The 24,704-nt window shown below is 41.4% G+C and overlaps 1 protein-coding gene across 1 annotated transcript; it reads right to left on the reverse strand.

Annotated features, from left to right (window-relative positions):
• Positions 1–411: 411 nt before the first annotated feature.
• Positions 412–21,955, reverse strand: OLFM4 (olfactomedin 4; the record flags this gene model as incomplete). Its single annotated transcript, XM_080612305.1, is given in 8 exon segments — positions 412–1,205; positions 8,715–8,868; positions 9,797–10,009; positions 15,394–15,546; positions 19,387–19,464; positions 21,744–21,869; positions 21,873–21,925; positions 21,928–21,955. Coding segments are annotated over 8 exon segments (1,599 nt in total).
• Between the last annotated feature and the right edge of the window lie 2,749 nt (positions 21,956–24,704).

Genomic DNA, 24,704 nt, shown 5'->3' on the forward strand with positions numbered 1-24,704 from the left:
CGCTCTGATGAAGAAAGGTGGAAATTCATTCTCAGTTTCTGTGTGCCTTGCTTTGTGTTACAGTGACAAATGCTCATCTGTGGGTAATTAGCTTCTTCGCCAGTATAGGCTGGGCCCATCAATTTCTGCAATCTGAATGCACTAAATCTATGCAGTAAATCTACCCTTAGAAGCAGGACAATTATAAAACACAAAGTACCCATAAACACCAATCAAAACCTAAAGAACCCAGTACTGCTAAACTGCTGTCAGCAATGCTACTGACTGGAGTGGGCAACTCTTTCAAGTGTGAGTAGCATATATAATAGCCACAGATACAGTACATTAGATCAGACTAATTCTAAACTGGCATTGTTTAATCTCTCATTTTGGTTGCTGCTAGTTTTATCGCATGCTTATGTCACTGAGATGCTAGGGCTGAAAGGTCACATCATATCTTAGGAGATAACCATCGTTGTAAACATACAGTTTCTGATCTGTGGGATTATAATCAATGCTTTGGATTGTGTCTAATTTTTTATCCATAATGACACTAATACTACCTTCTTGGCCAGTATTTGTGTCATACATGTAGAAGATTTCCTCTTTTCTAGTGTTCACTGGCCTTGTGGCATACAGAATACCACATAACATGAAAGCATTGGAAACAGATGGTTTGTACTGTCTTGTCTGCCAAGTATTTAACACATCAAGAGTAGTGTCATTGAGTTTGCTAATCACAATGTTGCCCATGTTATTTTCTGTTGAGTATATTACCCACAACCCACTTTCATCCACAGCAAAATCTATGTCTTGCCATGATACACCTGCATAAGAGAAACGGTTACCATAAGCAGCATTCAGAAGCTCCTTCCTTAAAACCACAGTGTTTTTCCTTATATCATGCTTCACAATATATCTTGAATTATAATCATGATAGTACAAGTAATTATTATAAAGGGCAGCACCACTTCCTTCCCCGTATGTTATTCTATGTTCATACTGGGGTTTAAACAGCAACAAATTATCAAAGGAACTATAAATTCTGTAGTATTCCAAGTATTTCCCATTTGTGTTCAATGGTGCAACCCAGTAGACTTCATTCTCTGGGTTAGAGGGAGAGTAGTCTCTACCCCAGGAACCATATTTGTAGGAAGATCCTTTCCAGTTCAGCTTTACAATATAGGGCTGGCTAACATTCAGCAGTCCACGGTGAATGCAGCTACCTGAAATTAGAAAGAAAAACACAGGTTTTCCGAATGTCATCATTAGGAGAGACATCTTATAGATTAGTTTCACGGCAAAGGCCAGGCATAAATGCATAGCTTCATGAGTAAAAGGCTCATTTTGGGGCCAAGGTCAGCAACTGGATGGCACTGAGTGTTCCAAGTTGACTCAGAACGTTAGTGAAAAAATAAAAAAAAGCGGTATACATATTATTACAACTATGTGGGGCAAGCAGGGGTGGAAAAAAGATAGGGACATCCATCCTCAGTTAGGATTAATTTTTGGAAAATAAGTGCTCATTGTGCTGCTCCAGACAAGGAACGGATTTTTGTTTCTGCCCATTTGATGCAAGCCAGCCAGATGCACTAGGAAATCCCTTGGAAAATACAATTGACAAAGCATTTTAGGTGATTTTTTACCTCAGTCAAGCTGAGAGCATAAGAGATGGGGAAAAAAAGGGGAGCATCTGATTTCTGTGTATTTCACTGTGGAGGGGAAGGAAGGAGCAGCAGTAGCAGTAATTGCAGAATCACATATCAGATTAGCATTCTGCTGTCAGAATCACAGCTTCCCAACAGGGCTTCATAGCTGCATGGACCTTCCACCTCAGGCCCTCAAAGAAATCTGCAGACAGTAACAATCACAGCCTAGGAAATGTATACAGGTTTTACACTGAGTTTTCATGTGAAGCCACTCTGAAGAGAACATAACTTCAAGATGAACCAGAATAGCTCTGCCCTCAAACTGGCCATTCCTAAGCAACGCCAGACAAGAGCTGAATTGAAAACTCCTAAAACCACTGTCAGGAAAAGCCTAGGAGGCATCTTGTTTTCAAAAGCATCCTAATCTATCCCAAAGATAGAAGGAAATGCAGGCACAGTCCAATCTGAAGTATTCTTCTTGGAAAAAGACAGGGGAACAAGGTGAAAAATGGACTGCTGCAAAAGTAGAAAAATGCTTTTCTGATCTGCTTTGCCCAGAGGGAAGGTGCTCGGCCTCAGGGTCAAGGAAACCTCTGGTCTGAATATTAGAAAGGTCCAAGCAATCATTTGTGCCAATGCGTAAAGTCCATTTGTGCAGTGAAGCTCTCCATGTCTCCTCTCTTCTCAAAACATAGTGGTTTTCTCCTATTACAGAACACCTTCACCACTCACAGTTCTGTGCTGTCTTGCATTAGTGACTTGGGGGACATATGATTCACCTGCAGCCTCCTTTCAACATCTATGAGGAAGCTGGGTGGCAACTTTATATTAAATATAAATCACTATGCTGAGCTAAAGCCCTGTGTCCCCAGGCCACATTGTCAACTTTCTTGAGTTCAGTAGTGTACACGGGAGCAGCTCTGCATCGGTGACATGAATTGTGAACAAACCTGTCTCTCCTCTCAGCCTCTTTTGTGTCCTGGGATTCTTGTGGAATGTGAAATGTAGGATGACCTTGCTTGAACGCTGCTTCTTTCCATACCATCAAGAATCAAATGCGAATCAACATTCCTGGCTTGAAGCAGATAAGCATTTAAGCATGCACTTAAGTGCTTTACAAAGGACGAGGCCCTGGAGCAGAAACCTCATTTCCAAATATAGCACACAAGAAAGGCACTGCTGCATGGTTAGCCTGGCTGTATCTCTGGAAATGGCATGTAGCATGGCTAGTAACATGGCCCCAGCACTTGGCACAGATACCAATGTTTGGAGGTGCTTGTACCTCAACTCATGCAAAGGAAGAAAGCTAAGACAGACAGTGCAAAATGGCTTGCAGCTTGCCAACTCTATTAACCAATTTGAACTGTTTTTTCTTATATCTCTATTATGTATTGTTACCTCCAGCATGAGGGCTTCTTTCAAGCTGGTGACATATTCAACATCTTATTGTGTTTAAATCACAATAAACTTATTCCAGAATTAAATGGTTATTAAATGCTCTAAAACTCCTGATTTGTTTAGAAAAATATAGCACCAAAGCTTGCAGGTAGTGAAGCACTGCTAAGCTCATCTATATGCGACCTCAAATAATTTCTCATGTCATTAAGCAGAACACAATTCCAGATTTATTTTAATAATTCATACATTGTTTCATAAATAAAAAACAAACGTGTGTTCAGCAGAGAGACCTTTTTTACAAAAGAAATAATAAATTATTATTTCTTCCCTTAAAGAGATCTCTCTGCTGAACACTTGTTTGGCTTTTATTTATGAAACAATGAATTATTAAAATAAAGTTAGAAGCATGTTCAGTTTTAATGACATCAAAAATCGTCTGTGGTTTCTATAGAGTATGTGCTTGATTTTGTTTTCCTTGAAAACTCTTCCCAGAATTCTTATTTTTTTACCAAAAACTCTGTGGTAGTCAGGGGGTGATCTGTCTTCAGCAGAGGTTCAGAAGAATTCATTGTTGTTTATTTAATCTAAACTTGCCTCCCTGTCTGGATCTTGTGGGGGAAAAAAATGCACAAAGGAAACTAAGTGTCATGTAATTTTGTAAATATTAGAAGGCACTTGAAATAAATCCATATGCATTATTCAAACTTTTAAGTTTTTAACTCTTTTATCCATTGTTCTGGATGTCCTGGGTTCAGCAGTAGCAGTCATTTTTCTCCTTCTTAGTAGCTGGTGCAGTGCTGTGGTTTTGACTTTCATCCTGGGAACAGCACTGATAACACCGATGTTTTTAGTAGCTGCTCAGTAGTGTTTACTCTGACCAAGGACTTTGTGAGTCTCATGCTCTGCCAGGGAGGAGGGGAAGCCGAGAGGAAGCACAGACAGGACACCTGACCCAAACTAGCCAAAGAGGTATTCCATACCACAGCATGTCATGCTCACTATATAAACTGGGGGCAGTTACCTGAAAGGGCTAGATCTCTGCTTGGGTCGGGCTGGGTATCTGTCAGCGGGTGGTGACTGGTTGTATTCTCTTCCCTTGTTATTTCCCTTATCACTGTTATTATTGGTGGCAGCAGTAGTGGTTTGTGTTATACCTTAGTTACTGGGCTGTTCTTATCTCAATCCGTGAGAGTTACATCCTTTCAATTCTCCTCCCCATCCCTCCAGGAGCTGGGAGGGAGGACGAAAGGGGAGAGTGAGCAAGTGGCTGCGTGGTTCTGGGTTACCAGCTGGGCTTAAACCACCACACTGTGCCACTGATAAATGAAGTCCTGGTATTTTTGCCTGCCTTTATTTCATGCTTATGTAGCAAATAGGTGAGAGGAGGACTAACACAGGTACAAACACACATACTTCTCCTTACATAAAGAACCAGTATCTCAGCTCAGTTGTTTCCTAATCCGTCTTATTCATCAGAAAAAAGCTGGCATTTACTTTACTTATCAGGACTGGAGGGAGCCTGACTTGCTTGGCTAATTTGCTTCAGAATTGAGCATCCCATCAGGTCTTGCTTCACCCACTTCACTTGGAAGCACTCACAAAGCACATTAGCTTCTCACTCTGACAATGAAAGTGCTAAACAAACTCCAGCAGCTTCCCCAAAGCAAGTAGTTTCATCTGATCACAGAAGAGAAGGGACCACAGTTCATTTATGCAGCTGAAAAGCACAAGACAAGGTGGGACCCACATTTAAAGTAACTCCCACGAAGGCCACAGAGACCAGGATCAGGCTGGTACTACACTCTCAGACATGCTTCCAAGCACTATATATGTACCCTCCTCTCCCATCGGACAAACTACCGCATCCAGATGCGTAAGCTGTTACCTACCAGCCTTACTACTGCTTGAGACATAGGACACAGAGCTTGTTTGGCAAAGACTCATGTGGCTCCTACAGTCTCACTGACATGGGAAGACACATGCAGGCACCTCTGTCTTCACCAGTATCACAGGACACACACACAGGCTGACAGTTGGTGAGAGAAGACTTATGCTGTCAGCATCTAACAGGGGATGAGGTAGAGGGCTGGAGTCCACTTGAATTACCTTCAGCCAGAAAAATGTTCAGGTGCCTCAGCTAAGCTCCCTCCATTGCCAATGGAGAAATGTATGTGTTTCCAGTGGCAGTCCAGACAGTCCTGGAGAGGAGGCATTGGCAAGCTCTTCTCAGGTTCCTTCAAGCATGCCTTTCTCTTTGTATATGGACATACTTATTTCAAAACGCAACCCAAAACACTCAAAAATCACAGACATCTTGGTACATAGGAGGTAAAATGTAAGGTAAGACTGAAATCACTATACAGCTCCAACAGGACTGCTTGAGTTTCAGCATTAGGTTACACCAGGTCTTCCTCCTGCTGAGTCTTATTCACCAGTAACTAGAAATCCTTAATTCCTAAATATATTAAAGCCGGAGGGGGGAAGGAGAAAACAGGTTTGCTCTTTTTTTCCTTTCTTTCTTTTTTTGCCTTTGAGAGTTTCATCTGACTCACTTCTCCCTGCTGCCTCTCTCAGATCATTTCAGTGAGATATGACAAAGAATCTGCTGCAGAGTCCTCAAAGAACCATCCTGGGGTCTTTCCTCTCTATACTTGCCCTGACGAGAACAGCACAACAGAAAAACAAATGGATAAATATTTCTTCCCCCTGGAGTGGTGAGAAGAAAGATGCCAGAAACTGCTTCAACAGGAAAGCCAGTGATGATGAGGAGGATAATTAACTATGCCTTTACTGAGCTCTATCTCAGACACTCAAACCCCCACCTCTTCAGTCAGAGGGTAAGGCAAATGGACGCCAGTGATTTCTTTCTGCTATGTAGTTTAAGAACAGGCCTGCTCAGTCTGAGAAATACAGCAGCAAAGGACTTGGGAGACAGAGTCAGAGGGCTGCATACTACAGCACTGAGAAGCAAGAAGCTTTAATTAAACTTGCCTTTAGGCTCATGATCTTAGATAGCTTGGGGATTAGCCAAGCTCTCTCTAGTTCATGTTGCCTACCCAAAATATGCAGAAGAGAGGATGAAGGAGAAAAAAAAAACACGGCCGGAAAACAGGACAAAGAGTCAGTTTAGTACAAACATTATAAATATAATATGAACTAAAAGCAGGGCAAGGCCAAATGGTTTGGCAGAAATTCAAGGCATTCAAGCTTGCAGACAAAATGTATGGAAATTGTGTTCATACACATAAATGAGTGCTAGAGAGCTTTGGAGGCCTAGGTGTGAGCATCCATGCAAAGCCTCCAAAATGGCCATCTAGAAAATGCAGCTCTCTCACTTACTTACTCCATGTCCCCAAGCAATAACATGGTACTACGTCTTTTTGTTTTCAGGTACAGTTTGCAGGACACGCAACTGCTCTACAAAGTTCTTTGCCCAGAGAATGCTTTTTCCCCACCAGGCACATAAATTCAGGATACACCAGTCCTGTGTGGATTAACAGGGATCTGAGCCTACATAACACCTGGGTTATCTGTACAGCTGGCACCTCCCAAGAGGCAGGAAACTTGCCAGCCCAGGGAAATTGCTCTAACAGTCCTTTGTGCTGAGCCCAGCATCCACTCTCACCCTAAAGATGGCCATGACAATATGCCCACATACATCCTCCAATCCCTATGGGATTCCTATTGCTGTGCACAGAAGATAAACTCACAGACAACACCGGAGGATGCTCTCAGCTGATGTCCGTGGTTGTAATCCTTTGAAAGTCAATGGAGCTGTTGTTCATACCACCTGGGATTTTGGTCTTCTGGGTTATTTTCTGCTCTTTATTTTTCACATAATGCAGCAACGTGCAAAGGTGCCTGAGCTAGCTGGCACACAGGTCAGGAATATGGTCTCAGATAAACTCTATCCACCTCCCCACCATGGCCTGAGAAAAAATGCTAAATAATCCTAGTACAGCCACAATCTGATGCAGTTACGTTTACCCATCTTCCTCTAGACATGACTTGCCTGCCCTTGCACAAATCTGCACCGTGAAGCCTAGAACTCCCTTTCCCATTCCATGAAAGTTCCAGTGTCTTACAGATGATCATGCCAACCACCCAGGTTTAAAAGCAGGCCCTTTCTCCACCGCTCATGGAAGGACACAGTATTCTTGTTCCAGAGTTCACTATTTTCCCACTGAAGTAAGGGCTTCCTGTAGGCTTGAAGAGAAGGACATTGTTTCTTTCTTCACACTGTCACCCTCAGTAAATCAATGAGATGCTATCCCAAATCCTTTTAAAATACCGGGGTTTGTTGGGTTTTTTTTCACTGGAACATTTTAAGCCCTTCCTTAAGGAGCAGAAAAGCACCTTGAGATTTTGCAACGCAGGTTTTTGTTTCAGCTTTTTCTTCTGCCTGATGCCCAGACAAGGTGCTATTCATGCATCCTGCAGAGAAGTGCAACAGCTGCCTACATTGCCATGAAATCCTCAGGAGATCGCGATAGGAAAGGTTGCTGACCCTAGGAGAAGCTTGTGTTTCTATCTGTCACCTTTCCAGCTAGGTGTTAGAACTGGCTGGCCCCAGGGTCATGAGAGGTAAATGCCAGTAGGTGCAAATCTGCGCTTCTTGCAAGCACTACTCCTTGTTTTCTATGGGCAACTCTAGCTGATGGCTAACCAGCTTATGTGAAAAGGCAGGATCCTTCCCCTGGGTATTGTACACAACAGAGCACTTTCTGTCTTGCAGTACTCTGTCAAAAGGAACTCCCTGTGTATACAACACCCATGGGATCAGCACAGTTTGATAAATCCTCCTGTCTGTTAGCAAGTGGGATGCTTGACCTGGCATACCTACACCAATGTTTTGTGGTCTGCTCCAGTGTATCAATATCTGACTCTGAATACTTCTCAGACTACAACTCACTCACAGTGTGATTTTTCAAACTGAATACCATGTCAAGACAAAAATTATTCCAGTTGTAAACTAATGGCCACATGACCTGTGACTGTTGATACTTTAATATAAACGGCACTCTGGAATCACTGATTTTAGCCCCAAACATAACCTTTATTAGTTAAGAATATTATAAAATCCTAGTTCAATAGAAAACAGTAACAAAGCTCCCACTTATCTGCTGAGAACAGAATTTCCCCCCAAGTCTCTTGACCTTCTGATTTAGAAAAATCTTTTCTAAAGATTGTGAAGCAAAGGTAACCTCCATGCAAAGCTAACTTCTAGAGCTTGAGTATCAGCAGCTTTAGTAATCAATTGTTGCTCAGACATTCCCAAAGCAACATTAGAACAAAATTGCCATGACACAGTCACACTCACAGGAGCAATTAAAAATCAAAGCTGGTCAGAAAAAAACATAGTTTCCCACAAAAACAAGACAAAACAAAAAGTAATTGTTTTGAGAAAGAGAAGAGGAGTTAGAGATTTGATTTTCACACTGCAGGTGAGAAGAAGATGACAACTTTTTCCAGTTGAAAATAGGTACTGTGTCTGGAAGAGTTTGTTTCCTGCCTTTATTTTCCTTTTGAACCCATTGATGAAACATTAGGAGCTGTCTGCTCAATTTTTCAAGAGCGAAGTAGTATCATTACAACTGTATTTAATATTAACAAAGGGAAATCTCTGCATTTATTATTCTACCTATGTATTATGTTGTTTCTTATCTGATATGCAACAGAAACTCTTACCTGGTGGGAAATAAGGGGGTACTGTAGTTTTGTTTGCTCCCTCTTCACACTCTTTCAGTCGTTTCTGCAGATCCACAACTTGTTGACGGATTGCAAGGATATTGTTTTTGTCCAGTGATTCTAGTTCATTTACCAGTATAGTCAGATTTGTGATCTAGAGACAGAAAAATAGAGAATAAATTTAAATTTCTGTTGATTTTATTTTACAGATATTTTCAAACAGTGTTGATCATAACACAGAAGATGTTATAGAACAGTTTTTAAGAAATATCCTGAAGAATAGGCTTTATCCTGCTAGCCTGAACTTTATATTTCCAGCAGATGTATGTGACCACGAAAAAATGCTTTGACTCTCAGCTGTATAACATAATGCAAAAATATAGTGTTATTTTTATAGTACGTGTAAAAATATCCAGTAAATCTTAGGAAGTACTAGCTATTATATGTAAAATGTACTTATTCCAGCCTTACAAATATATCTGGAATTCTATTTGCAAAGATAAAAAACATCCTCCATCACCTACTTGATGATCTAGAGGACAATGGAGTAAATGATATTTCACTTTCCATCTAAAGTAATTATACTCTCTAGGTGAGTGATTAACTACAATTTTGAAAATGTGATTTATAGTCTGCTGAGAAGGTGATAGTCTTTCCCATTTCTTGATTTCATATTGATTGGGTCACTGCCCTAGCAACCAGAAGCTAATTTTTTAATTATCTATGTTAAAGCACAGAGGCTTTCAAGCATGGGCGTCTATAAATTAATATTTATTATAATAATATAATCAGCCTGTGTGCTTAACACTATGCGAAACTGTTAACTTCCAGGCAGACATTTGGTAAAAATAAAGCGTTCTCCGTTTGCTTTGGGTTTTCTTTGCTTTTTTATGCTCTATATCAAGGAAAAAGCTGTTAATACATTTAAGGTCAAGCTTTCTTTTAATTTATGCTGATGAACTGCTAAAATAATTCCACTGGCTGCAGTAGAGACAGGCTACATTTCCAATCTAAACATTAAAGAGAGAATAGACTATCTGTGTATTTGAACTCTCTGTAGCTAATTAAGACTTTGAAAATACCTCTAAATATATTTGCTCAACGATGACATTGCTTCCGACAAGGCTGAATTTCAGCTGGGTGACCAGTCTCTCCAGGTCGTTGATTTCTACTTTCAGCAACTGGAAGTCCAGCTCTGTGTAAGATATACTGCTCTTCTCCATATGCTGCACTCTGATGGTTAGGTTAAGGATTTGCTGCTGATACAGTTCAATCTTTTTTGAGTACTCTCTGACCTTGAAGAAATAAAAAAAAGGGTACATATTCAAGTCCGGGTTAGCAAATAAGACAATCCTGTTTGAAATCTTTATTATATTTCTGAGTACCCCATGCATGACTTCCACATACTTGACGTATATATTCTTCACATAAATGACATAAATGAAATTCTCATCACATATATAAAATATGTGAAATTTAATCCTCATTTATTGTTGGCAGTTGCACAAAGTCCCCTCAGGAATGCCTGGGGATAACTGAAGGCAGAATTTTACTCAGTCTTCCATTTTTTTTAATTCTTTGCCAATATTGCCTCTCTGAGCTAATTTTATCCTCTGTATGCCAAGAACTTATATTGACAGAAATTTCATTAGGAAATCTGCAGTGTATTATCTCACAAAAGCAACCCAAGGAGGCTGAAAAACGCAATAAAGGATTCTCAACTTTTTCAGCTTCATTTCCTATTAGCTCTGAATCCAAATAGGATTTTACCCTGTGTACATTTGAATTGTGTCAAAAACTGGCAGAACCAATCTGGGGTTTGTCTTTGGGCAGGGGGAAAATGTTTAAACACAGCATTAAAAAACAAATCTGGTTTAAATGAAAGTGTAAAATATATTGCAGGCTTTAGCTAAAGTAATTTATGTAACAGCTTTTTCAGCCTTTGAACCATTAAACAGTTGTCCTGATAAATATATTTTCACACATGTATCTGCTGAGGTAAAGATCACAGCACAGGCATTGTGATGCAGAGTGATTAGATTATATGGAATTGGGACATTCCTTGGAAAATATTAGTTCCTTGAAATTTAACACTTTGGGAAAGACATGTAATTTCTTTCCCATATGCTTCATAAATGTTATGTCTCTTTTCCTTTAAATCTGGCACTGGAACAGGCTGCCCAGGGAGGTTGTAGAGTCTTCCTCTCTGGAGACATGCAAAACCCACCTGGACATGTTCCTGTGTAATCTGCTCTAGGTGGCCCTGCCTTGGCAAGGGGGGCTGGACCTGCTGATTTTCAGAAGCCCCTTCCAACCATACTGATTCTGTGAATATAATTCTGTTCTTGAAAAAGTCAGATGCAGTTGGACCTCACCTTTCACTGATCAGCAAAATCAGTCTGAAGTTTGAAGATACCTCTCTCAAAAAAAAAAAAAAAAAAAAAACAAAAAAAAAAACAAAACATACACACAAACCACAAAACAAACCTGAAAAAATCTCCTGAAAATAATCTTCAAAAGTCAATGTTTAAACTGTGTCTAGAGTTTGCACAAGAAAAAGAAAAAAAAATATATGATTACAGCCGAAAAACATAAAGCGATCCCATGGGTAAACAAAATTGCACTGCTGTGTGAAGCTACGTGTATCAGAGAGGCACGCGGAAATTTACCTCGGTATTAATAACCTTTCTTACAGTAATACTACTACTAATAATAATAATGGTAACAATAATAATGAATTACAGACCAAATTCACAAACTACTGAAAAAAACCAGACAGCTGGAATTAGCGATGGCTACTCATTAGTGAGTAACCTGTGAATCCGAAGTTTTCTCCAGGGTTCTGAGAGCCTAGACAAAATGCTGAGGGCTGGAACAAGGCATACATAGTTATTTCAGCCCTGATTGCAGAGTGCTGCAGGACACAGACCTGAAGTTCTCTTCCAACATCAGGGGGTTTTCACTCAGTCAACCATCTAGGTCCTTTAAAGACATGTCAACACCATCCAGTGGAGTATAGCTGAGAGATGTCCAAGTTGAGCTTGAATTAGCGCCAGCACTCTGCAGTGCTCTGTACAGCCACACCAGCATCGCAATGAACTTCAACTAATAGCTCCTCTGGTGAATTATTGGCCAAATATAATTTTCCCAGCAGTGCTCTAACAGGTTTATCCTGCTTTTGCAGACAAATTCAGCACATATGTCAAGCATTGAAATGCCCTGTGTGGACATTCCTGCCTGCTCAGATATGGCTTAGGAGTTTCACAAGCTAGAAATATCAGTTGAAAAAGGAACATGATGTTGCTCTGTTGCTTGACAAATAAATTCAAGCAGTTTATAATCCCAGTTCTTTCATTTCATCTACCTGCTAGGGACTGGCTGCTGTCTCTTGACAGGCTGGCACAGAAATTCTGTGCATATCCCATATTTAGAGATACAGACCAATGACTAGTACCAATTGCTGCCACATTTGTCATGAAAGCCTAAAGCAGAGTAAAATGAGTGCATAAGACCTGTATTAGCCCTTTGTAGGAAGACAGTAGAGCCATGTGAGGCATATGTAGGAAATAAATTCCTCAGTTTCAGTTTTTCCTCCTTTCTAAGCATTGTCACCCTCATGGAATAAAAAGGGTAGGAAAAATTTGTGATGCTTATTTACTGTGTCGTTTACCTGCAATTGGTATTTATCAAAACAGGTTTTAAAGCATGGAAACACTTCTCTAGAATGCACTCGGAGAATACAGAAGGAGGTACAAAGTTGCAAAATGAAGATGTAAAAGAAAAAAGTGGGAAGACTGAGGGACGAAAAGAGAGAAGTGACAAAACCATCAACTCTCTAAAGTCACTCAGCCCAGGACATTGGCTTCGGGCAGGCCTGACCTCTACAGACCTCTAAGGAGCTAGGTTGGCAGGCAGTCCGCAAGCTGACACCAAGAATAATTCCACTGCAGGTTAACCTGTTTCGAAAACAGCTGTTCCTGGCAGAGAGCAGGCATGATTTTTTTCCTCCAGTTTTTGTTATGTGAGGATGTTGTGGCCTTTATGAGCCAAGTTCTGAAAGGCACTTTCTCTCCTTGGGATCACATACTGATCCAACCCTGTTACAGAGGTGTCCTCTCCCTCTTCCTATTGAGAGGAGCAGCCAATTCCCACTTTGCTTTGAAAGGTTAATTTTCTTCTGTAATCATAATTATGCTGGCAAAGGTTGATGTGACAGAGGAAAAATTAGACTGGTATTTTCAGCCTACGGTTTGTACTCATTTGGCACACGAGAGTGTCTCTTTATCTGTGAGCTTCCTTGCCTGCTGATTCTATAAAAGGACCCCCTTGCTTTTGAATTAGCCAACAATCAGGCAAAAGGTTAACGATTCAATCAGGTTGTTTATCTGGGGCTTGTAGCACATGGAAAGCATCCTTAAGAGGGTCCAATCCTGCAGCTGTTACCCAGTGAAAGCTCCTATGAGCTTCAAAGCATGTTATAGAACAGCAACTGAAGCATGGATTCTCAGAGTCAAAAAAGGAAACACTCTGTAAAAATTCTCACCCCTGTGGTGAGACTAGGTTACATGTGAGCATGATTCCCTAGGAGTTTGCTCAGGATCATTTCTTACAATGACCAATAATGAGAGCTTGGCTTTCCTCCATTTCATTATTTCCTTCTTTCTGTGAGTATTATCATGACTGAAGTAATATATTGAATTGTATTAGCAGGAAAGGTGAAGAATTTTTAAGCATGGAGATGCAAGCATCACAAGATCGCAGATTACTTAAGTTCAGATATCAATAAGGCAATGTTCGACAACTTTCTTCTTTCTACAGAAAAGCAACATCACAACTGAGAAATCTTACACACATAAAATCACACCAAAATGCAATCTGTTCATTTTCATTTCTGACCCAGTGTCTCTTTGCCAATATCACACCAAAGTATATGTCACACTTTATCTAACTAGATGCATTGTAACACTGCTTGGTTGATTGGTCTCGACAGGATGAAATTCGGTGAAGCCTGGGTCAGCGAAAGAATTTTTGCTGTCTGCAGTGAGAATTGAAAGGTCAGTGTCTACACTGTGGCACGCTGCTGGGCACCTAGGGAGGACAACACAGGCACACTAGGTGACATCAGCTGGCAGCCTAGACATTTAAGTCCACAGTGGGGATTTATCTTGCCCTGAATTTAGAGGTGAGTTTCAGGTACAAATCTGGACACCTAATTTTAGGTATCTATATTAACTTGCGTCTTTATATGAGCAAGATGTCTGAAGTCAAGAGAGATCTGAGGTTGTCCACACAAAGACGTCAAGCAGCACTCGATGTGCCCTCTAGATCTGCACAGCACTAGCAGGTAAGTCAACCATCCTAAAAGAAACATGCACCATACTGAGGAAGTACTGGTAAAAGACTGGTTACACAAGGGCACATAACTGGGAGAAGTAGCACACAAACACCTTGAGAAGTCACACCAACTTTCTGGCTGGGAAACATGCCCCTGATCCTGTTCCAGTGCAATTAGCTTAAAATGCCAGCACTGACCACAATAGGAACAGTATGGGGACCTGAAACATCAGAGATCTTCGTGGATCATTAACTCTGAGCTATACCTCTATGCTGCAAGGGATCAGGTACCTCCTGTACTTGGAGGCAGTGGGACTTCTGTCAGTTTGCCCTTCATATCCCTGCTGACAGCTGAATGTGTCTCATTGTTAGCTCCAGTTCTTTCAAAACAAATGATTTGAACTGAAAGATCTTACCACAGGATCCTCTGCCTGTTGTTGTGGTTTTTATGCACAACTTCTTATCTGTTCTTGATTATACCAGAGGAGGGTGATGAATATTTATAGTTAGAATTTATAATTTAATGCCGTTCCTTTTCTGCTGATTAATTCAAGGACACTTCATTTCTTAAGATGTTTGGTTCCTGAAGGAAACACTTTCTGCTGGACACCTAATCTGAATCCTGAATATTTACCCAGTATCAAAAGTCAAAGACAGATTTCTACCTTCACAGGCAGCTTCACCCCATGAACTGCAGCATGTATAGGTTTGCCCGTGTTCCTCAAAACAAATGAATCTGAATTTATGCAAAAAGCAGCCAAACAGTATAAGGTGTGTTTGTCTTCAACAGCAATGCATAATTCAGCAGTCCCACTGCCACAACTTCAGATGTTGACAAAAAAGATATTTGATTTTTTAATATATATTTTTTTTTTAATCCATGAGAGTAGAAGAAGTGAAGGGGCAAATATTCACCTACTTCTTTACTCTGGTCCGTGGTGACTTTTCTCTTCTTTCTATTCATTTCCCTTTCACTAGCTGGCTGGCTTGATACAAATAATAACACATGAAAGAGCAGGAGGCTTGGCTTCCTGTAGCTCTGTGTAGCAATCACAAACCAATAAAACTGAGCCAGAAGAGGAGAAACATAACCATTCTTCCAAAAATACCATATGCCTTTAGCTGCAAAGGCCTAGAAAAGAGACCTAAGGATATTCAAATGTATGACATGCTGCAATGTCAAAGACTGAAGATTGAATAACCCTTCTCCTTGTTCTCACAGAGCCCTCTTTCCCCCTGTTTGAAAGACACATCACAGAAAAGCACTGAGTGCTGTACTTTTCCACCGGCAACCATTTTCCAGCAAAGATACAATTGTTGTATTTATGAGAAAAGAACATCTTACTTGAGAAAGCTCTATCTCAAATTTCTTCGTGAGTGTTGCAGCTATTATCTCCAGTTTTTCAGCCTTCTGCACTGGGAAGGTGGTATCTGGCAAGTACACAGAGCACTGACAAGTTCCCTTGTCATCTACAGAGCCGGACACATTGGTGAAGAGCTGCAATAACAAATCAGCAAAGAAAAAAAGTGTTAGCATTCTTCTCTGGAATCAGTAACTAATGTCTGACAATAACATGAGCTATGACAATTATAAGATCTACAACTTTGTTAATAGACATCTTTCACCTTTTTCTTCTAAGGAACTCAAAATAGCTAGCAATTTTTATGACTCAGCCTTACAATCTTCCTGAAAATAGTTAAATATTGCTGTAAAGATTGTACCACCGGAAAAACAGAGGCATATTTTAAAAGTCCTTACTCTCTTCATCTTGTGAACAACTTTCCTAAGATAACGAAATAACTTTTACAGCAGACAGAAAAGCACACAACAGCAGGAGAATAACTTAGTAAGTTAGGGTTTATAGTTAACTGTTCTGTTATCTGAATTGATCAAATTATCTAGTCATTTCCATCCATAGAGATGGAAGCACCAAAACAGAGCCAGTAACAGGGAGTTTTGAAGAGAAAAATGCTTAATTTGTAGTTTCTCAGCCAGCCCAGAGCAAACAAACATGCGCATTTAATTATATACCATAGAAAGGTAATGAATTAAATATGCAGGCTCAGCCTAGAGTAGAGATACTTATTTTGCTACAAAACATTGCACATAATACCCACAAATCACAGTCCGCTCATCCACATTTGTAGGTAGTCTGCAAAGCCATTGCCCATGCCATTAGCATGAATCGTGACTGTCTGCATGCTCAAAGAATCACCATTGGAGCAATGTGTAATGTGTATAGAAAGGTCAGGGCTGGCAATTCATAATCTTGCCATAATTTACAGCCAAAGCACATAATTTCCTATAAACACTGGGCTGAATACTGAGTGTGTTTGGAGCTGTTCTTTTTTGTTTGTACACAAAATGTTTCCTGGTTCATAAACCTATCACGAATTTATTAATAAAGATATTTGATGTTACTTTAAAATATTCTGGCACACACTTCAATGCAGCTGCATATGTTAAAGCTACAGGCTTGCTCCTTAAATACAGTTCTTTATAGAATCATAGAATCATAGAATAGTTAGGGATGGAAAGGACCTTGAGATCATCTAGTTCCAACCCCCCTGCCATAGGCAGGGACACCCCACACTAAACCATGTCACCCAAGGCCTTCTTTCTACAATCTCTCCTCCTGCCGTGCAGAAATCCCAGTATTATTCATCTGTTTTCTCTTTCCCTCTTAAAAATAAACAAGCAAACAACAAAACTATCCACTGAAAGCTGACACTGCAACACTTCTCCCTTTGCTTTTTCAGAGAGATTTCAACTAACCACCAAACCAGTGCAGAACATGCAGTGATGGCCATCAGCAAAGCTGTCTTGATCTCTGAGCCCAAGAAGAGAACAGCAGCAAGCAGGAATGATCCCAGATCATACTTCCAGAAACCTCTTTACCTCAGCCATAACCAAGAGCCTGCATCTCATTTTGAAAGAAAGTATGAACATAAGTTTTATCTGTGTTATCTAAGCACCATAGGCCTTAAAACTACACTCATAGACAGACTTCTGAGGACATTTAATGTGAAAGGAAGCAGAGAAATATCTCATAATATTGCAGAATATCCCAGCATATAACTTCCATTGATTTCCCTGACAGGTAGGTTACCAAAGCACTTCTGAAAATCCCACTGGGAAGCTACTGCAAACTATTCATAAGTTTCCAAGTACTTTTGAAGATACAGCTAGCAATACCTAAATAACTGTGAAAAATAGGTTCATAAGTCACTTAGATACTTCTATACCTCTGAGTCCTCTCTGTATGGGCATGACTGGGATGGCAAGTTGTTCAGCAATAACAGAAGAAACAGATGGGGTGTGGGATGACAAAAGAAGAAATAAATGTGGCTTAGTGAGTATATGTCTGTAAGACTGTTGTGCACTGGCATGCTAATTTTTATGTGGAAGGTATTGTATTCTATCCCTTCTCTGAATAGCACAAGTATAGCATATATGTGTATATGTATAGCAAGAGAAAGTATATTATACATAGTACAACATAGCATGCTGTATACATAACCACATTTCCACACATAGTATAGTGTGAACTATACATTGTATACTCTGCTATAAAGTCTTGACTATATATAGCCATCAGTTTATCTAAAGGTACCATGCTTATCTCATGTGCGAAACAAACCCTTCACAAATGTGTTCAGATGACCTCCCAGAAAAACTCCAATCTGTGCATTTAAACTCCCTATGAAAAGTAATCATTATATTTTAACATTTGTGTTAGGAGAGAGTCCTGAGTTGAAGCAAGAGCTTCGCTGCAGTAAGTGCAGCTTATGTCTAAGCCAAGAGACAGTTTCCCCAAAGGAGCAGACAGCCTGGGCTGATGGAACTGTTTCCATTCTTCCATAGACGTTACAAACATTGGGATCATGATGTTGATGAAACCAAGAAGCATTATTTAGTTAAAAGCCCCTTGAGTCAGTAAGTGCTTCTATCAAAATATAATACCAGTCAAATGACAACTATATAGCAAGAAAGTCTTCCCTCATCCTGTAGAAAATTCCACAAGGTAGGCTGTTACTTTTGATCGAGTTGTATGTTTTTTAAAGTTTAATAATTTATATTGGATGCTTAAAAAAGAGCAAACTGTCCTAGCCTACAGCAAGGACTTAACTGCAACATTTCACTCTGTAAAATTACATATGCATATTTGAAGCTATGAGAGATGTTCCTTTCCCACATCCCTTCAATTTAAGAAAAGGAGTAGGAGCCAACAGTTACTCCATTTTCTGAAAACCAGAAAATTTAATCAGCTGCCTAAATGTGGACATGGGGTTTTATCTTCACAACAGCCAGGCCATTTCAGTGCTTAATTTCCAGCTACACTGTAGCCCAGTGGCATTCATAGCTCTGAATTAGCTACTTGCTCATCCTAAGACATCCTAAGGAATCACACAGCAGGGACCAGAGGCCACCTCAGCTGACCTGAGAGGTGAATGAGGTTTGTGTTCTGTTACTGAGAGTTGGAGAGAGACTCCTGACTCCATTTAACTGTCAATATCCTTTACTGGAGCTGGAAAAGGTCCCTCCACATATCCCAGGCACCACACTGGGTTACCCTGGACAACAAAGTCCTGCCATCAAGCTGTCTACCAGCTCCAACCTGATGTGGAGCTGTACTTTGGACAAGCTCTGTTCTTGGTACTAGCTTGCAGGACCATTCAGAGCAAGTGTGTCGCTTTGAATCAGCTCCAAAGCAAACGTTATTAAGCAGTCACTGACAGAGAGAAACAGGGAAACCAAACCCTGAAATCCACAGACCACGGACTTGAGCACTGTACCAGAAGGCATGGAAATCAGATACAAGTCCCTCTATCAACCAGTAGTTGAATAAATTTTGATTTAAGTAGAACAGGGAGAATCAAGACTTTCTCACCCTCAGCAACCACAAGTGGGCAGTTCTCAGAAGGCAGTTTCAAGGCCCTGTTGTGGTTTACATGGGAAGGCAGAGTTGAAAAGAAGTCTTCCTCTTCCTCCAGGGAAGCAGTAACCACCAAACTGTTTGGTACATTGCCATCAAACCCCCACTGCCCCAGCTGTTTCCTATCTGGGGTCCAGTTCAATAGTCACAAGGACAGTGCTGGAGCTTTGGATGTGACTTAAGGCATTGAATGACATGGCAGCAGCACTAAGGATTTGTGGAATTCACTACTGCCTAAAATCCTGGATATACAACACCCAAAGCTTTTCCTGGGCAGCCTAACTGGTGTGCCTTGTATCAGGGTTAAATCTCTGAGTGACTGTGTATCACTTAAACAATGGGACACAAGTTCCTAATTTTGCTGGTTTCTGGACTTTATTGAAGAATGGTAATGGTTATACCTTTGGGGAAGTGTGCAGGTTGCCAGTCACCTTGCTAGGTTGAGTCACATATGGGAGCATTGTATTGAGATGAGGGCTCTGAAAAGCAAAGGAAAGCCGTTTCCAGAGTTAATTCCTGCAGATAGCACCATCCCTTCCCCACCAGCTAGCCCCCACCCTGCAGCTCCAAACCACTTTGATTTTACTATGGGAGCAATCCCCAGCAAGGGACCAGAGGCCACCTCAGCTGACCTAAGAGGTGGATGAGGTTTGTGTCCTGTTACTGAGACACTGGACACTGTAAAATTGGTTGACTTTTCTAATCCGCTGCTGAGGTGGCTAAAGTTTTCCTGGGCACAATGTCACTTCAAAGACAGGTCTTCTTGAAGAAAGGCTTGGTGTGACCAGTGAAAGGCAGGGGATGCTCAGCCTGCCCGGGAGGCGTGAGCTGGAGCTCTGGCAGGCAGCCCTAGCAGATTACATGTCAGTCTAAAATGACAGGACAGTGCCTTCCTGCCCTAAATTTGGAGACTATTGTCTTCCCAACAAGGATGTCTGCTCCTCACTGCCCAGTTCATGCTCCAGCTTCTCAGCACAGCACTTGTTGGCGCTTTCACACCAAGATGTCAGGCTGCAAGCTGTGATGGCACCATGGAGGGGAAAGCATCCCACCACAGAGTAGGTAGCCACCACACTGCTAAGGATACAGCCAGGTCCACATTGGGAGCCTTTTATGTAGTAAGACTATATATATGCCTTTTAACCCTCATCTGTAGTTGGCACCTGCCTTCCTGCCACACCAAGGAGAGCAGCTGTCCCTCTGGCACTGCTCTGTGTCTCCCTAAAGGTCTGCTGCATCCCCACGCAGTGTGCAGAGCACGGTGCATCGCCAGGGATGCAGCACACTGCCACTCACAGCAGGGTCTCACCAAAATCTGTGGCAAACTGGGAACTGCAACAAGACACCCTTGATGTCAAATGGTGTGACAAATGGAACATCAAATGAGCTTCCCCTGTAACAGGGCACTCACCCCTCTGTCTTTCTGCATTTCCCAAATCTCAGCCGGAGCCCCATTCCTGAGCTAGGGAATGCTGAGGAAATACAAATGACTGGCAAAAGGCAGGTCTATCAAAGGGCACATTGTAAACAGGCTTTTGTGGGACAGTTTGTCAAATAAATCCATTTGAAGAAGCATTTGTGTGCTCATCTGATTACACTGAACATGGTGGGTGACAGGGGGACACTGCTAGGGCAGAGAGCATCACAAATTGTATAAGTTACCCAAACTGCGGGCTACCTTAAAGCAAAGCAGCCTGAGGAGAAACATCTCCCATATCAAGCTTATCAATACATATTTACACCTCTGTTTTGACTTTCAAAACTTTCTGGATTTTGAGCATGTAAAAGCACTTTCCCAGGAGGTACTGACTTCACTGCCTGCACCCACGGTGCTCCCAAACTTCAAACAATGCAACTAGTGGCATATCGTATTTTTCTGGTTGGTGACTAAACCACAAAATCAGAAAGAGTCTTTGGGAGCCAAAATGGTTTTTGTTTGTTTTTTCCAGATTTTATCTAAAGAATACCTAAAGGCAGTCACTTCGGGTCAAACAAAACCAAAATGGTTTGTTTCATTTGGAGGAGTTTTTAAGCTATTCGAAAACCTTTTCTTCTGATAATTTAAGCTCAGTTTTAAATTAAAAACAAAAAAACAAAAAAAAAAAACCCACACAAAAAAAGATGCAGTACAAAATCAAAGCAAAACTTTCACCCGTGTAATTTAATTTTTAATTCTTTAATTTTTCTTCTGCTTTTCTCCCTTCCTCCTGAATTTATTGTTTGGTGGCTGTTTGGGATTTTTTTTCTCTGACAGCTGGCTTTGATTTGAATATCTCTCTTGCCCATCCAGATAAAGTTTTATGGAGAAGAGGGAGAGCACTCCACGAAAAACACCCAGCATGGTTTTCATGTGCCTAGTCATAAAGTATGAGAGCAATCATGCAACTGAAGAAGCCCCTACCTCCCAAATCCTTCCACATCAAAGATGTGGATCCTTTCTTGCTATGAGCCCTTGCTAATTAATTAAAAGCTACACAGAGCATTTAAAATCCACTCAGAGCCTCACTGGGAGTTGCACTCATCTAACCAAAGGCAGAATTTGACTCTGATTTTAAACCTGTGCCTCACTTTTACATTTATTACCCAGTCCCTATACATTAGTTGGGGGGAGAATGGAGGAATACTTCAAACTTTCTCTATGCAGAGATCTCAGCATTTGCCCAATAGTAACCTTGAAGAATAAAGAATTTTCAGCAATCTAAGTTACATGAGAAGAAAAGAAGACACCAAAGCTAAGGTTATGAAACCCTCATCTTACCCCTTCTGTTGGTGCCTTTGTTACAGCCAGAGTGATCATGCTTTGCATGAGGAGCAGCACAGCCACCTGTGTGCGCTTCATCTTCGCACCCAGCAGATGTGACAACACAGGGACAATGGAGGTCTTTTATAGCACAGCCTGGGGATTTCCCCAACCAAACCTTAAGGAACTAACTTGCATATTTTTTTAAGTTTTTGGATAAGTGATGCCATGAAGTTGTGTAATAACAGGTGCCAAATTGCTAACGTGCAAAGAACATTTGGGTTGCCACCACAAATTTACTACATCCAGTTTCCCAACTGGAAAGCTTTCCCATATGGTGCAGTATCTAATCTTAATCTTGATTAAGCAGAACATCAGGTACTTATTTGCTAGGACAGGTAGATAGACACTTCCTCTTACTGTGACTCGATCACAAAAATTCTTATAGATGCCTCCTAAGTCATGCAGACAATACAGGTCTGTGTGGTATTTATTACCTATAAGTACAGAGAAGAGCAGGTCTGGTTAGACTGTTCACACACCAGAAACATCATCCCTTTTTTAAACAGGCAAACAGACCTTTGACAATAATGCAGAGAGGTCTTCAGAGCTTTTCAGTGCCTTCAGTTCTCACATAGCACAGGTGGGACACAAACAGACTATCTCTTCCTATTTTCTTTTCCCAGAAGGCTTATGCCTTGTACATTAACACTATGTACCCATTAATGCTTACTCGTGCATTAGCACCATGTACCCATCAGTGCTTACTCGCTTGCTCTCTTTCCATAGAGCTGCATGCCACCTGACCACAGTGATTCACTGTCCTGCCTCTAGAGCACTGATGTAGAAAGATTAAAAAAGGCTGCAGGCAATGCTCAGTGTGGATCCACACTCCCCAGCTCTACCACACTACCATATGACAGGCACTGCCTGCAGATCCCAAGGCACCTAGCCCACCATGCAAACCCACCACTTCCAACCAGCTACCACTTTGGTGGAGCCAGCTGCAAGCCTCCACCTGGTGCAAGAGAAATCAAGTTTCCTCTCCAGAGTTCTGTGGATCACTGGGAAAATGAGCTTGCTGTTTGGGAGGAAGGTTCCAGTCAGGACTAAGAGGTTGGCCATATCTGTGCACTTGTACAAGAAGTCGACAAGTCTCTAGCTCAAAGCTTGTCCCTTCCTGTGCCTGTATTTTCCATGCAGTGTTTGCTCTTTCCTTCTTAACTTTGTCAGATTCAGTTCTTCTGCTGAGCCAGTTGTGTGGCAGTGAAGAAAGTGGTAAGGAGACCCTTATTCCCTTCCAATGTTGGAGGTAATGGCAGGAGCAGTGATATTTCCAAGCAGCAGTACTGCCTCATATGAAACCCACCTCCCAGATGAGGAACTCAGAAGGCATTTTTGTGCTACCATAGCACTGTCAGCTCCAGGTGGTAAATTGGAAAATTGAAGCTCAGGGCAGACCCATACTGGAAAACTCTTCAGAGCAGTCAAGTCCATTGAGGTAACATGTTTTTACCACATCTTCTCATAAGTATAAGCCTCCTGACAGACTCACAAGGCTGGCAGCAGCTATCTTTTTTGAGAAGTAGCTCATTTTGTAGAAAATTGATATAATATATTCTTGCAAAAACACTTTTTCACAGCAGAAGCTGCATCTCCGCTGGAGGTTTTCATAGCTAATAATTCAATGTAAGATAGACAAGACCTGGAAGGCATGTGAAATGTCTATGCAAGAAGAACCAGAGCTTTGGTGGTAAAGCAAGAAAATGAATATATACCTCTTCCTCCCAGGTTACAGTGGTCTGATTTCTTGGGGTAAATCTCAGTACTATCAAGGGAATACAAAGACTGAAGCTGTAATTACAGTGTCTTTGTAAGGGCTCAAGCCCTGAGCTCCAGTTCAAAAGGAGCAGATTGGCCCAAACCAGAGCAGCTATGAGCTACCCTCTGCACCATAAGAAAAACATTTCGGCCACTCCAGAGCAGAGTTCAAGTGCAAACCAGCACATACATATGCAGGTAACTGGTAAGCCTACACTGCCCACCTAGTTAACTCCCGGTTTATTCTCAGGTGGTGAAAAAAGGTGCCACTTCCTTCCCAGCATCTTTTTTTAAGTGAACCAACTGATATTCTCCATACAAAAATGAGTGAAGTCCTGGGAACACGTTGCTCTCAAAAGGTGGCATTGATGAGAGTTTAATCCTTACCAATGCTGCCTGGTCCTCAAACTCCTGCCATAAGCCCTCTTGGCACATCCCTTATTATGGAAATGCCACTCTGGTGGGCTGTAACACATGCCTCATGTGCCATCATTGTGATGCTCCAAACAAAAAGAAAATAGACAGATAGATAGATAGATAGATAGATCAAAACACAAAAAAACAATGATCACAAGAGTAAAAGGTCCCAGAAGAGACTGAAAAGGAGAACTGCTCTGTTTCATCGTATGAATACAAGCGAAACCACCAGCGTGCTGTAAAGGAATCAGCTCTGAGCAGGCTGCAAACAGGCCACTTTACCTGTGGACCAGGCATCATTCCCGGGGGTGGACGCATTTAGCAGGATAGATGTGGCCTCGAGGAACAGCCCAACACAGAGGAATAGGGAAACCAACCTAACGTTTCAGATGGATCTACATGCAAACCCCAGATGAGCAGCATGATCCATGCCCCATCCACACAGCAACACCTTGGCAGCCTGCAAACTGCCTGAAGGCAGCTGGCCATGGGACATACAAGCCTACTGGCCTTGCTAGGACGGCTGTAGTCCTGCTGTCTACAGAGAGGACCACTTTGCAGCACACATGGCTGCACTCGCAGGCTCCAGCACAGAGCATGTACAGTTCCAAAGCAGCTTTGGGGAGTCAGTATAGACAGCCTGTGAGCTGGGGGCTAGATCTCTAATTATGAGAAAAACCTTGGTTTTGAGCATAACAGTAAGTTTCTGTTCTTTCCAGAGGCTGGTACTGCAAACCACTC

The sequence above is a fragment of the Psittacula echo genome (genome assembly GCF_963264785.1).
Source record: "Psittacula echo genome assembly, chromosome: 3".
Taxonomy (NCBI): domain Eukaryota; kingdom Metazoa; phylum Chordata; class Aves; order Psittaciformes; family Psittacidae; genus Psittacula; species Psittacula echo.